General features: G+C 42.8%; 1 protein-coding gene across 1 annotated transcript in view; it reads right to left on the bottom strand.

Moving 5' to 3' along the window:
* HADH (hydroxyacyl-CoA dehydrogenase) overlaps window positions 1–12543 on the bottom strand; it is a 55007-nt gene extending 42464 nt beyond the window's left edge. The window contains exon 1 of the mRNA XM_004380223.2: window positions 12346–12543. Within this exon, the coding sequence (XP_004380280.1) occupies window positions 12346–12477 (132 nt within the window). The 5' untranslated portion in view covers window positions 12478–12543. The remainder of the gene's footprint in view (window positions 1–12345) is intronic.
* Between the last annotated feature and the right edge of the window lie 2543 nt (window positions 12544–15086).

The raw sequence follows: 15086 nt of genomic DNA, 5'->3' as shown, positions 1-15086 counted from the left end.
GAAAAGATTAGTCTGAAGGGCTAATGGACCACAGTTACCAAGGCCTCCACCAGACTGAGTCCAGTACAGCTAGATGGTGCCCAGCTACCACCACGGGCTGCTCTGACTGGGATCACAACAGAAGGTTCTGGACAGAGCCGGAGAAGGATGTAGAACAAAATTCTAACCCAAAAAAAAAAAAAAAAAAAGACCAGATTTACTGGCCTAAAGGAGACTGGAGAAACCCTGAGAGTATGGCTCCCGACACCCTTTTAGCTCAATGGTGAAGTCACTTCCGAGGTTCACCGTTCAGTCAAGGAGTGGACAGCCCCATAAAACCAAATGGGACTAATGAGGCACAGCAGTCCAGAGATAAGGGCTAGAAGGCAGAAGGGGACAGGAAAGCGGGTGATAGGGAACCCAAGGTTGAGTAAGGATAGTGTTGATCTGTTGTGAGGTTGTTAACCATTGTCATAGGGCAACATGTGTACTGTTTAATGAAAAACTATTCTATTCTGTAAACCTTCATTTAAAGTGAGAACAGCAGCACAACTGGAAGAATGAAGTCAATGTCACTGAACTGTGCATGTAGAAATTTTTGAAATGCTGTATCTTTGGCTATGTATATTTTCACCAAAAAAAAGGTCGAGAAGGGAGAGGGTTGACATGTCGTGGGGTTGTTAACCAAATGTCATAAAACAGTACGTGTACTACTGTTTCATGAGAAACTATTTGTTCTGCAAACCTTTGCCTGAAGTACAACAACAACAACAAAAAAACAAACCCACAGGTAAACCTCTTTCTGGTCTTCTCTGCTCTCAGCCAGGATCCATCTGACATTAGCAATGATATACCTGGTTCCACATCCTCATCTGAATCAGGCTTGAACTCTGGCAGTTCCCTGACGATACAGCTGCAACTGCTTTGGAATGATCTTCAGCAAAATTTTACTTGTGTGTGCTATTAATAACACTGTTCAATAATTTCCACATTCGGCTGGATCACCTTTCTTAGGAACAGGTATAAATATGGATCTCTTCTTGTCTGTTGGCCAGGTAGCTGTCCTCCAAATTTCTTGCCATAGACAAGTAAGCACTTCCACCTCTGCATCCATTTGCTGAAACGTCTCAATTGGCATTCCGTCAATTCCTGGAGCCTTGTTTCTCACCAATGCCTTCAGTGCAGCTTGGATGTCTTCCTTCAGTTCTATCGACTCCTGATCATATGCTACCTTCTAAAATGGTTGAATATCTACCAATTCTTTTTGGTACAGTGACATTGTGTATTCCTTCCATCTTCTTTTGATGCTTCCTGTGTCGTTCAGTATTTTGCCCATAGAATCCTTCACTATTGAAACTTGAGGCTCGAATTTTTTCTTCAGTTCTTTCAGCTTGAAAAATACCAAGCGTGTTCTTCCCTTTTGGTTTTCTATCTCTAGCTCTTTGCACATGTCATTATAATACTTTGTATTCTTGTGCTGCCCTTTGAAATCTTCTGTTCAGCTCTTTGACTTCATCATTTCTTCCGTTTGCTTTAGCTACCTGATGTTCAAGAGCAAGTTTCAGAGTCTCTTCTGATATCCATTTTGGTCTTTTCTTTCTTTCCTGTCTTTTTATTGACCTCTTGCTTTCTTCATGTATGATTTCCTTGACGTCATTCCACAATTTGCCTGGTCTTTGGTCATTAGTGTTCAATGTGTCAAATCTATTCTTGAGATTGTCTCTAAATTCAGGTGGGATATACTCAAGTTCTTACTTTGGTTCTCATGGACTTGTTCTAATTTTCTTCAGCTTCAACTTGAACTTGCATGGGAGCAATTGATGGTCTGTTCTGCAATTGGCCCCTGGCCTTGTTCTGACTGATGATATTAAGCTTTTCCATCCTCTCTTTCCACATAGTCGATTTGATTCCTGTGTAGCCCATCTGGCGAGGCCCACGTGTATACTTGCTGTTTATGTTGTTGAGAAAAGGTATTTGCAATGAAAACTCTTTGGTCTTGAAAAATTCTATCATGCGATCTCTGGCATCATTTCCATCACTACTTAAGCTTGAGTGACCATAATTTAAGGCAACCCATTAAGAACTGTGGTTTTATATTACAGTGACCTACACACTGCTAAGCCTGGAGGACAAGGACTCTGCAACGGAAGAAATTTTATTTGAAGGCTATGTATGTCGTCGGCTTCATGACTTTTCTAGGCTTGGTGGAAAGCAAGTTTAGCCAGAGAGGAAGTATTTTTAGACAAGGGTGCTTCAGAGCTGTAAAAATAGGCTGAGTGAATAGTACACTTGTCAAACGCTGTGAGTAATCTGGCCACAGAGCCAAGTAAACATGCCAAGCAGAAGCATGATGAATTTATATATTTTTCCAAACGTATGACCAGATGTGAAGCAGCTTCTCTGAAGCATACGTGGAGTAGGAATTTGTGAGAGTTACATCAATTGGTCCAGTGACTAGTCTCTTTCCCATCCTCTCCTCCTCAACACGGCTCCAAGGGGGTACGGAGGTGTCTCATTTGCCCCTACACCATAGGAGAGCTGCATGTCATCACGATCACATTGTTTCTGAAAAATTTCAACGTTGTGTGAACCACCTACCACTTGAGTTTGGTCTTCCTCCCAATGCCCAGAATAAGTACACTGAGTCAGTGCTCTCCCTGAACTGACTGTGCTCAGAGGCTTGCTGTGCCTTTGCATTAAGGGCCACCCTTTTGGGTTCTCAAAATTTGATCCACAGAGTAAAAGTCATAAATCAGCTGCCTTTCTCAGGGCTGGCAATTCTGGGTTTATGCAATCTTTGGTTGTGCAATACTTTGAACTCTGCCATCAGCATAAGCTATATTTACTAACTTCAACAATCAGAAAAAGGCATTCTGTTGAGAATTCCAACCACCATCAGTACCATGACCAGCTGGTTTGTTCTTGAAACAGTTAAATTCATTGGCTGACCTCTTTGTTTTAGACTTATATCTTTGTATTTCAAAAGTATATCTAAACAGCCAAGAAAATGTGCCTCCATTTTTAGATGAAAAGTCTGTTAAATACATCATTTAAAAACAAAACTCAGTAAGCATCCAGAGTTGGTAATGTAGAGGAAATAACTCTATTTCTCCCAGGACTCTCTCTTCCCTCCTCCTACAAATCCTGGAAAGGGGTAGCTGTACATATCGACAGCATCTCAACCAAGTCTTGGTTACATTTAAGAATCCCTGAAAGATGTGTTATGATGGACACTTTCTAGGTAGACACAAACCCAAACTGCTCTCTAGGAAGATTAACCTGTCAAGGCTTGTTAGGATGAGTGGGCTTTTTATTTTAATTTTTGCTGAAAGCACCAATTAGGATGCTCTCACAATTCAAGTGACAGGGCCTGGTCCAGGAAATACAAAGAAGGAAACAGAAGAAAGAGCCCTCCTCAGAAAGGAAAGCTACAAAGCTTTTTTCAGGATGGAAGAGACATTGACCACGACCCCATCTTCAAAGTGTATGTGGCTAGAAGAACAACAATGACAATAACAGAAGGAGGAAACTCTCTGGCAAGAGGGGAGGGGGGCACATGATGAATTAATTAAGTCTTGGAAGGTGAGCTTGGGTCTTTCTTATGGGCAGAGAGATGGCAGTAATGCATCCAGATGGAAATGACCAGTAGTTGACTCTAAATTTGAGCCTAGAGCTGAGGAGAAGCCAAGCGGATGTCTGTTGGTTTCACATACCCACAGCTCTCCTTGCTGAGGGCACCACATTTCTCCCCACAAGACAGCAGGGGCCAGAGGTACAGGCAGAACTGTGATGATTCTCAGCCTCAGGGATCTCCAGTCAGCTAACCAGGATTTGAGAGACCCAAGTTCCAGCCCCAGCTCTACCTCTGACCCTTGACAGCAAGTATCATTTCTGCAGGGATGATTACTATAATGGTCACGTAAGATGGAAGATGTCCAAGTGCTATAAACAGAATCAAGTGTCACATTTGTAGTGTTTTTTAAATGCCAGGCTCTGTTCTAAATACTTTATATGTATGAACTCATTGTAATACCCAAAAGCGAGTCAACTGAGCACCAAGATTATCTTTCTCAACAACCCACACAATTAGTCTTAAAATCTTGAGAACTGTTTGAATTCCTCATATCTCTCTATCAAATATCTTCAAAAACAGTTAAGAGAATTTAAAATGAGCTAAATCATCACCAGATTAGATCTGATGGATCTATATAAAAACAACTAACATTTATTGAACAGTATTTATTCAACAGCAAATACTATTCTAAGCACTTTTACACATATTAGCTTATTTAAATATCAACATTTTTAGGCCAGTACCATTATTCCAGAAAGGAAAGAGGCAGAGGGCTGAAGTGACTTGCCCAAGGTTCATAAGCTAGGACAAGAAGGGCCGGGACTCAAACCTGGGCAGAGGCACCTCAGCGCCTGTACTGTCAAGCCAGCTCTTTCTGTCCCTCTACATTAGAACATCACACACCAGAAACCATCACATTATTAGCATAATCCAGGAGGCAACACAGAATAGAGAGCAGCAGAATTAGTTTCCTGCAGGGCTTCCAACCAATTCATTCTAGTTCAAACCTCTGCTGAGAATTTGCCTTTCTACCCCAGATATACTGAATAAGAATCAACATTTTAACAAGATCCCCAATCTGAGAATTTGCATTCCCACCCCAGATATACTGATCAGAATCTACATTTTAACAAGATCCCTATGGGAATCTTGAGAAAATGCAAGTTCTCAGCAGGGACTGGAACTGGAATGAACCAGTTCTAAGCTCTAGATTCCTGTGGTCTCAGTAGAACTAGGCAAGGAAGCGTGTGCCTAAGGCAGATATGTGGGGAGAAGGAAATGTGAAACTCCGACAAAAGACAGGAGATGGTAAGGCTGGATCTAGAACACGGCAGAGAAAAAACAAAACCTAACTACGTGCCATGTCTGCTTTACAAAATGTCCAAACATCTTCCATGGCATTATTTTTTTGCCTGTCAACCCTATCTACCTCTGGGAATAACAGTATCTCCTACCCTGCCCCAAGAGCAATGACTAATATGTTCACAGAAGATGGTTTTACTGGTCCAGCACATCAATTAAGATCAGAAAACAGTCCAAGAAAGAATTGAGCAACAACCTACGAAATGAGGGAGGAGCTTTCTGACAAACAGATGCATCCGTACCCTTGAGGAGAAGTTAATATCTAGGGATAAAAACATTCCCTTCACAAAGAAACATCAAAGAGAGTTCACAGGTGACTGTGCCTATCTCCAGTGATCCTGAAACTTCTCCCAGGCCACTGCACTGTTTTTCAAGCAAATATAAATCTTCGATTCACGGTGGCATAAAGAATAAAGCCAAATTTGACAAAGTCCAACACCCATTCCTGATAAAAACCCTCAATAAAATAGGTACAGAAGGGAAATTCCTCAACATAATAAAGGGCATCGAGAAAAAACCAGCAGCTAACACATCATTCTTAATGGAGAGAGGCTGAAAACATTCCCCTTAAGAACAGGAACAAGACAAGGATGCCCTTTCTCACCACTCCTACTTAACACTGTGCTGGAAGTCCTAGCTAGAGCAATAAGGGAAGAAAAAGAAATAAAGGGCATCAAAACTGGTAAAGAAGAAGTAAAACTGTCCCTATTTGTGGATGATATGATACTGTACATACTGTACAAAACCCAAAAGACTCCACAAGGAAACTACTAGGACTAACAGAAAGATTCAGCAGAGTAGCAGGATACAAGATAAACAAACAAAAATTGGTTGGATTCCCATACACCAATACAGAGAACTACAAAAAGGAAATCAGGAACACAATAACATTTATAATAGCCCACCAAAAAAAAAACTTAGAAATAAATCTAACCAGGGACATAAAAGATCTATACCAAAAAAACTACAAAATACTACTGCAAAAAACCAAGAGACCTATATACATGGAAAAACCACGCTCATGAATAAGCAGACTCAACACTGTAAAAATGTCAATTCTACCCAAAGCAATCTACAAATACAATGCAATTCTGATCCAAATACCAACAGCATTCTTTAACAAGATGGAATAACTAATCATTATGAAAAGGGAAGAGGCACTGGATAAGTAAAGCACTTCTGAAGAAGAAGAATAAAGTAGGAGGACTCGCACTACCTGACCTCAGAACCTACTATACAGCTATGGTAGTCAAAACAGCCTGGTACTAGTACAAGGACAGACACATTGATCAATGGAACAGAACTGAGAACCCAGATATAAATCTATCCACCTACGATCACCTGATCTTCAACAAAGACCCAAAGTCCATCAGATGGGGAAAAGACAGTTTTTTAACAAATGGTGCTGACAAAACTGGATGACCATCTGCAAAAAAATAAAGCAGGATCCATACCTCACACCATACATAAAAACTAATACAAAATGGATCAAAGACCTAAATATAAAACCAAAACCTATAAAGATCATAGAAGTAAAAATAAGGTCAACGCTAGCACATACAGGATACAAATCATAACTAACAATACACAAACACCAGAAGATAAGCTAGATAACTGGAATCTTCTAAAAATTAAACACTTATGTTTATCAAAAGACTCCACCAAAAGAGTAAAAAGAGAACCTACAGACTGGGAAAAAATTTTTAGCTATGAGAAATCCAACAAAGGTCTAATCTCTAAAACCTACAGGAAAATCCAACAAAAAGACAAATAATCCAATTAAAAAATGGGTAAAGAATATGAACAGACACTGCACCAAAGAAGACATTCAGGTGGCTAATAGACACGAGGAAATGCCATTAGAGAAATGCAAATCAAAACCTCAATGAGATACTATCTCACCCTGACATTACTGGCACGAATCAAAGAAAACAACAAATGCTGGAGAGGCTAGGGAGGCTGGAGCGCTTATGCACTGACGGTGGGAATGCAAAATGGTACAACTATTTTTGAAAACAATATGGCACTTCCTTAAAAAGCCAGAAAGAGAAATACCATATGATCCAGCAGTCCCACTCCTAGGAATATATCCTAGAGAAATAAGTGTTGTCACACAAATAGACATATGCACACCCTTGTTCACTGCAGCATTATTCACAACAGCAAAAAGACGGAAACAACCTAAATGCCCATCAACAGATGACTGGATAAACAAACTATGGTACATACACATAATGGAATACTACCCAATGATAAAGAACAATGATGAATTTGCAAAACATCTCACAGCATGGGTGAATCTGGAGGGCATTATGCTGAGTGAAATGTCAGTCACAAAAGGACAAATATTGTGTGAGACCACTATTATAAAAACTTACAAAAAGGTTAACCAACAAAAAGAAACAATCTTTGATGGTTACAAGGGAGGGGAGAGGTGGGAAAGAAAAACACCAAATAGACAATAGATAAGTGGTAACTTTGGTGAAGGGTAAGACAGCACACAATAATGGGGAAGTCAGCACAACTTGACCAAGGCAAGGTCACAGAAGCTCAATAGACACATCTAAACTCCCTGAGGGACCAAATTACTGGGCCTGAGGGCTGGGGACCATGGTCTCAGGGAACATCTAGCTCAATTGGCATAACACAGTTTACGAACAAAATGTTCTACGTTCTACTTTGGTGAGTAGCATCTGGCATCTTAAAACCTTGTGAGTGGCCATCTAAGACAGTCCACTGGTCTCACCCCTTCTGGAGCAAGGGAGAATGAAGAAAACCAAAGACATAAGGGAAAGACTAATCCAAAGGACTAATGGACCACAACTACCCCAGCCTCCCTCCACCAGACTGAGTCCAGTACAACTAGATGGTGCCTGTCTACCACCATCGACTGCTCTGACAGGGATCACAATAGAGGGTCCTGGACAGAGCTGGAGAAAAATGTAGAACAAAATTCTAACTCACAAAAAAAGACCAGACTTACCGGTCTGACAGAGACTGGAGAAACTGGGAGACTATGGCCCCTGGACACCCTTTCAACTAAGTAATGAAGTCACTCCTGAGGTTCACCCTTCTGCCAAAGATGAGACAGGCCGATAAGACAAAACTAGACTAAATGGGCACAGTAGCCCAGGGGCAAGGACTAGAAGGCAGGAGGGTACAGGAAAGCTGGTAATGGGGAACCCAAGGTCAAGAAGGGTAAAGCGCTGACATGTCGTGGGGGTGGCAACTAATATCACAAAACAGTATGTGTATTGTTTAATGAGAAACTAATTTGCTCTGTAAACCTGCATCTAAAGCACAATAAAAAATAATAATAAAAAGAATAAAGCCAAAAATAATAATAATAATACAAAGCAACCCTGCTCACTATTCAGCATCAGAAAATTCAGAGTTCCGGGCAGGAGGAAGATACAGGAGAACAAGTTCAGTGGCTAAAGAAAAGCCTTCAAGTCCACTTCAGTCCTCATCAAACATTGCAGAGTAACAGGAATTGGTAGCTTGGAATGACCTACCCCTTTGTTTTAATAGCTTAAGCCATGCTCCCCAGAAGAAATGCCAACTTTTTGCTTTTCAAGAGAGATACACTCTCAAAAATAGCTTTGGATGAGAAAAACTCATGTCCATCCCCTTCAAGATACAAACTTCCTCAAAGACGTGTAGCCCACTAAAAGGAAAGTTGTACCAGTGAGCCCTGAGAAATCAAGTTGCAGGAATTTCATTCCCAGGGAGCTCACTTCTCCCCATCAGTGACTTAATGAGAGTTCTCTGGCATCTTCACGTTAAAAAGGAAAATGGAAACGGCAAAGCCTATACAGTATTCATTCTATAAACTGGAGAAAAAGAAAATTCTTTTTTCTTCTTTTCTCCTTTATAAAACATAATCCTTGTGCCCCGCTCAAGGATCACTAAATGCTCTAAGCTTCCTTTCCGGCCTAAGTATGCAGCTGAAGATAAAATGGCAATCAGAACCAAGTCAGAAGTGTATAATGGGCAAACACATAAAGCAAATCAGCCTTACTTAAATATTAACCTGCAGCCTAAGGGGTTTTTTGTTTTGTTTTTTTAATTTAAAACAAACAAAGAAATGACAGGCAAAATAAATACACTTGGAGAATACAAATGTACAAATGGCCTGTGTGCTGATCAAATGTAATTAAGCAGGACCTTGCTTGTCTTAAACTGTTTAATTCTTTGATAAATGGAATTATCAGGTCTCCAGAAATCTGTTTAAATTTTTTTTCATCCCACTCAGCATAAACTAGAACATATGACAAAAATGATTTAAAGAATTAAATTGGTAAACAGAACTGTATCTCGTTTAAAATTAAAACTACTTCAGATAGAGTTCAGGAGAGTGAAGTCAAATGTGAATTAGTAGCGTGACCTGTGGCCATGTTTTAAAGGCTTTATTGAGATTTAGCAATAAAATGAGAGGGAGAAAAAAAGTGTCCACCCTCTTTTCAGAGGTCCCTGAATGAACTGCAGTATCAACTAGCATTTGCATTCAAAATTAAGCAAGATGGAACAAAGAATCATGTCAAATATTATCCACTTAAACATTATGGGTCTATTTCAGCAGTAACAATCAGGGATGGGAGTGGATACGAGGGGAAAAGGGCAATAGGACAAGGATAGTTGCAATGAAGATAATAATCACAAGTCACATCTCCTGAGCTCTTACTAGGTGCCAGATCCTGAGCTAAGTGCTTTATATGTGTTAAGTCAGTCAATCGTCTCCATACCCCTCCAAATACTAGTATTAGTCCTACTTTACAGATGAGGAAACCAAAGCACAGAGGTTCAGTAACTTTCCCATGTTAACAGAGCCAGCATGGGGCAGAGCAGATATTCAGGCCATGTCCAACTCTGGGCCCAAACTCTCAACCATTACCCTGAACTGGGGCCAATCTGCACTCAAAACACATCAACTAATTAGTCAGTGGCACTCAATAAGGAAACCAGATTTAGCTTGTGTCAGTAAAGGAGCATAAAGAATGAGAACACTGCTGAAACCAACCAACTAGCCGAGAGTGACACAGAGATGTTTTGCAGGAAAGCATGGTTCCCCTTCCCAGGATTACGGCCGTCACCTCATGCGGCACTCTCAAACCCTGTCACGTAAGCATGGAACTATTGTTCTTTTCGACTGTCCGCTATTTAGATTTCTGGTCTTTACCATCTTTTGGAATGACAAGTTCCATTATGTTTCTAACCTGTGGAGCAAATAGCTTTTTTCCCTCTCAAGTTTCAAAAGGTACTCCCTGGTTCAGCTACTCAAGGATTTGATCCACAAGCCTGTTCCCCATCAATGTTAATCATTTCTCCTCCCTCTCTGAGAGAGCTCCAATACCACCCCTGTAATTTTATGTGTTGCCTCTGTCTGCTCATGCAACACCCCTTTCTGTGGCCAACAATGAATGCGGTATTCTAAGAACTGAGCAACCTGATTTTGTACAAAAGTTGTGGTGATGCCTTCTACTCAGTTTCTAATCTTCTTCCACTGACGTCTTCAAGCACACCATCCACAATATTTTCTGGACCCATTTCAATATTATTAGAGGCTTTCTGCTCTGATACCTTGTTACTAAGATACTGTGTTGTTGTCGTCAGGTATCATTGACTTTCAACTCACAGCAACCCCATGTGACAAGAGTAGAATTGCCCCATAGGGTTTAACCTAAAGGCTGTAACCTTTATGGGACCAGATCACCAGGTCTTTCTCCAGGGGAGCCCCTGGGTGGGTCGAACCACCAACCTCTGGATTAGCAGCTCAGAGCTTAACCACTGCACCATCAAGGCTCCTCAGATATTATGTAGTTTTAAATATTTTATTTCTGCCCACACAAATCTCACTCTCACAACCTTGGGAGATTTGGGTGGAAGAGGGGGATGAAAGTGCTCTCAAGCTAAACTTTCTCTTGAGTATAATATCCGCAATTTTTAGGTTAAAGTGGCTTCTTCTTTCCACTCCATGACAACACAGACTATAAGGACACCATAATCTGGTAGCTATAGCACACACAGAATAAAAAGGGCAACGTATATTCAAAAACATAATCTCAGGCAAGAGACACGGAAGACTGTAAGAGGTCAGAAGGGCGAAACATTTACAGAAATACATATTTTAGGCGAAAATGCAATCAAACATGTTGCAAAAACTTTGCAGAGAGGAAAAAAAATAAGATACGTAACAGCGAGAGATTTATTTAAAAAGCTAGCATAAAAGTGAGCCCTTGACTGGAAACAGATACTGAAAAATTAACTCTTGTGACTGTAAACACTGAACTTGAGGCTCCTCCCCCAAGAAAAATCAGCTATCCTTCCCCAACAATCCCAGTTGCAAAGAGTTGAAATGTTAAGAATATAATCTGCCCAAATATGAAAATCATAGTTCTCCAATATGAGCTGGAATGTAAACGTTAAAAATAAATAAATGAAATGCAAGCATTACAGTACCCCAGATAATCAACTACACAACCGACCCTGAACCACAGCCGGCCTGGAACAGGGCGGAGTCCTGAAAATGTGCAATGAGATTAGAGGCTCCTCCAGGGCACAAGGCCGGTCTGCAGCTTTATTTCCCCCCACGAGCAGTAAACCTAGCACACTTCTCACCACACAGGGCACCACGTCAAAGGTCAAACTTGCCTCACGCTGCTGTCGACGGAGTCCAGGGGGTCAGCAAGCTCTGATTAAATGACTTATCAAATACTACAAAAACGATGGCTATTATTATTCTTTCTAACCAGCAAAAGAAGAAAACACACGGGAGAGAAAGGGGAGACCGTTTAGGAGAGCAGGTAACTGCTCTGACAAAGTCTGCAGACATTGTTAAAAGCTAGTAAGTAAAGTTTATAAAATGATGGTCTCAGGAAGCAAATTTCTGTTTGAACCGAGCGAGAAGAAAACACATTATGGCGGCATATATATTATCTTCTCTCTGCACAAGCAGCTCTGGCGCAGTGATTAAAGCGCTGGGCTGCTAACCAAACGGTCGGCGGCTCCAACCCACCCAAAGATTTACAGCCTTGGAAACCCTATGGGGCAGTTCTACTCTGTCCTATAGGGCCGCTATGAGCTGAAACCTGTTTGGTTTGGTTTTTGGTTCTCGCTGCACGGCCGGTCCCTAAGTACTTTCACCCACGCTCTCCACAGAGCCTCACTGGTCCCTAGAGGAAGCTGGACTTATTTAGACGCGAGGAAACTGAGGCTCAGTCCTAGAGCACTTAACCTTTGGGGGAGTGGTGACTGTTGAGCCTTCGCTGGCCCCGACACCAGATATTTCAACTACACAGGGGAGGGGTGGGGTGAAAACTCCTCGGGTCTCCGGTGGGTGGCGGCCCCTCGGCCGGACACTCCTCGCCACTCGCAGCCCGCCTCGGGTGGGCAGTAAAGCGAGCGGGATGCGCTGCCGCCGGGCGGCTCACCTGGGCGATGCCTGCCCCCATCAGCCCGCCGCCGATGACTGTCACGTGCTTGAAGATGATTTTCTTAGCCGAGGCCGAGGCGGTGGACGAGGAGGACACGGAGCGCACGAACTGCCTGGTCACGAAAGCCATGGTGCGGCGGCGGCGGCGGCGGAGAGTACAGCTACAAGTCCCAAGCGGCGAAGTTAACTTAGCAGCGAGTTGACCTCTGGGGGCGGAGACCCAGACAACCCCACCGCCCCGCGCGATTCTGTGACGTCACCCAGAGGCGGGGCGGGGCGGGGACTCGCGGCCTGCTACACCCATTGGCCGAGGCCGCGGGCGACAGGGTTCGAACGTCCGAGCGCGGCGTACTGGCCCACGTGGGCAAGCGCAAGCCACCGCCTTCCCCCTCGGCGGGACTGACGGACGAGCTGCCGAAGGAACTGCGCCGGAACTGACGGAAGAGCCTGTGCCGAGTCTTGAGGCGCGAGCTGGGACGCTCGGGTTCCCGTGTTGGGCCGAGTGCAGGCCCTTTCTTGGAAAAGCCACAGGCGTCTTGTATAACGAAGTGATGGTGTTGATTTATAAGTGGTTAAGAGCTACGGCTGCTAACCAAAAGGTCGGCAGTTCGATTCCCCCAGCCGCTCCTTGGAAACCCTATGGGGCAGGTCTGCTCTGTCCTGTAGGGTCGCTATGAGTCAGAATCGACTCGACGGCAACGTGTTTGGTTTTGGTTTTGGTTTTGTGCATACCTATGAGTCGGAAGCGACTCGAAGGCAACGGAGTTTTGTGCATAGCTAGGCGCTGAATAAATATTTGCTGTTTGGCTGCTGTGACACTGGAATCTCAAATGTGCACTGTGTGGTTCATTTCCAGTGGATATTGATTCTTTCTGTTAAGGAAGGAAACTTAAACTGCTCATATTGAAAACAGTTATCTAGTGAGTGTGTTCCACTTCATAGCTAATGCAGTGAAGAGGTGGACGGATTAAGATTAAACAGCAATGTTTGTGGAATGTCTCGTAATGTTAGAAAGCATAAGAAAGGAATGTCTTTCCAAAATATCGCTGCTTGGAAACCTTATGGGGCAGTTCCATTCTGTCCTGTAGCGTCGCTAGGAGTCGGAATCGAGTCAACGGCAACGGGTTGTTTTGTTACGGGTACCTTAGTAATCGGAGCGCGGGTGGCACAGTAGTTAAGAGCCAAGGCCGCTGCTGACCAAAAGGTCGGCAGTTTGAATCCATCAGACGCATTTTGGAAACTCGGTGGGGCAGTTCTACTTGCCCTATAGGGTCACTCACCATGAGTCGGAATTGACTGGACTGCAAGGGGTTTTGGTTTTGTTACCTTAGTGATATAAGATTTTTTATTAATTTATTTTTAAGTATTTAATAAGGACCCACAAACCCACCATCCGAACAAAAGTCGGCCTCCCCTGCCAGAAATAAGTATCACAGTGAATCCTTTGTTCACCATTCCTTTGATTTGATCTCAGTTTTATAACTTGTTCTGTAGGAATATGGGAGAAGCCCTGTTGTTGAGTGCCCTCTTATCTCAGGACAATACTAAGGAAATCACTACTGGTTGGGGAGAGAGCATTATATCCAAATAATTCAAGTCCCTTAACTGCTAGAGTCTAGCACTTCACCATCCCCAGAACCTGTGGGAATAGAAAGAGAAAAGGAGGATTACACACAGAAACCTAGTAGCTTGAAGAATGAGTAAATTTATGAAGAAAAGAATTTTGGGCAGAGGAAGCAGCATGAGCAAAGGCAGAAAAATGAGGAAGCACTGCAGTTGGGGAAGGGTGAGGAGTTAGAGGTGGTTACAGGTGAAGCGAGGAAGGTAGATGAGGAGGATGCATGCAAGACTGTTTAGGTGGGTTTTAACTTTTAATTCTCATTTACAAGATTTATCTAATAACAAGGCCAAACATATACTAATTACTGTGTTACCGTGTCACAATCTTTTTTCCTCTAATTGTATTTTAGGTAAAGGTTTACAGACACATTAGTTTCTCATTAAACAATACACATGTTATTTTGTGACATATGGTTGCCACTCCCAAGACCTGTCAGCACTCTCCCCTTCTAGACCTGGGTTCCCCTGTTACCAGCTTTCCTGTCCCCTCCTGCCTTCTTGTCCTTGCCCCTGGGCTTGTGTGCCCATTTAGTCTCGTTTTGTTGTATGGGCCTGTCTAATCTTTGGCTGAAGGGTGAACCTCAGAAGTAACTTCAGTATCAAGTTAAAAGGGAGTCCGGAGGCCATACTCTTGGGGTTTCTCCAGTCACTCTGTCAGACCGGTAAGTCTGGTCTCTTTTCTTTTTTGTGAGTTAGAGTTTTGTTCTACATTTTTCTCCAGCTCTGTTCTGGACCCTCTATTGTGATCCTTGTCAGAGCAGTCGGTTGGACAAATAACTTTCCAGTTTCCTACTAAGAGTCTAAGTTTTCTGAAGCCGGAGGACTTCCTTGCCCCTCCTCCTGCTCAGTCCTGGTCAGACGACAGTTACAATAGAATCCTTTTGCCAGGACTGCAACCTTTTCCCAAGTGTGGCCTTGGGCTTTCAGGAGCCCAGTAAGAATTTCTATGGTCCGTGACTTGCACCTTCACCCTGTTCTAGGGGTCATGCCTCATTTCGCTTTGCAGAAACAGTGGATTACTGGGAAGCATGGCCGTGACCGCTGAACCAACCCAGAGACAGCAAACACTTTAACAAGGAAAATGGCTAGCAAAGAGAATGGAGTAATGACAGCTTTTAT

Source organism: Trichechus manatus, unplaced genomic scaffold (assembly GCF_000243295.1).
Source record: "Trichechus manatus latirostris isolate Lorelei unplaced genomic scaffold, TriManLat1.0 scaffold00071, whole genome shotgun sequence".
Taxonomy (NCBI): Eukaryota; Metazoa; Chordata; class Mammalia; order Sirenia; family Trichechidae; genus Trichechus; species Trichechus manatus.
This window is presented reverse-complemented; position numbering and strand designations above follow the sequence as displayed.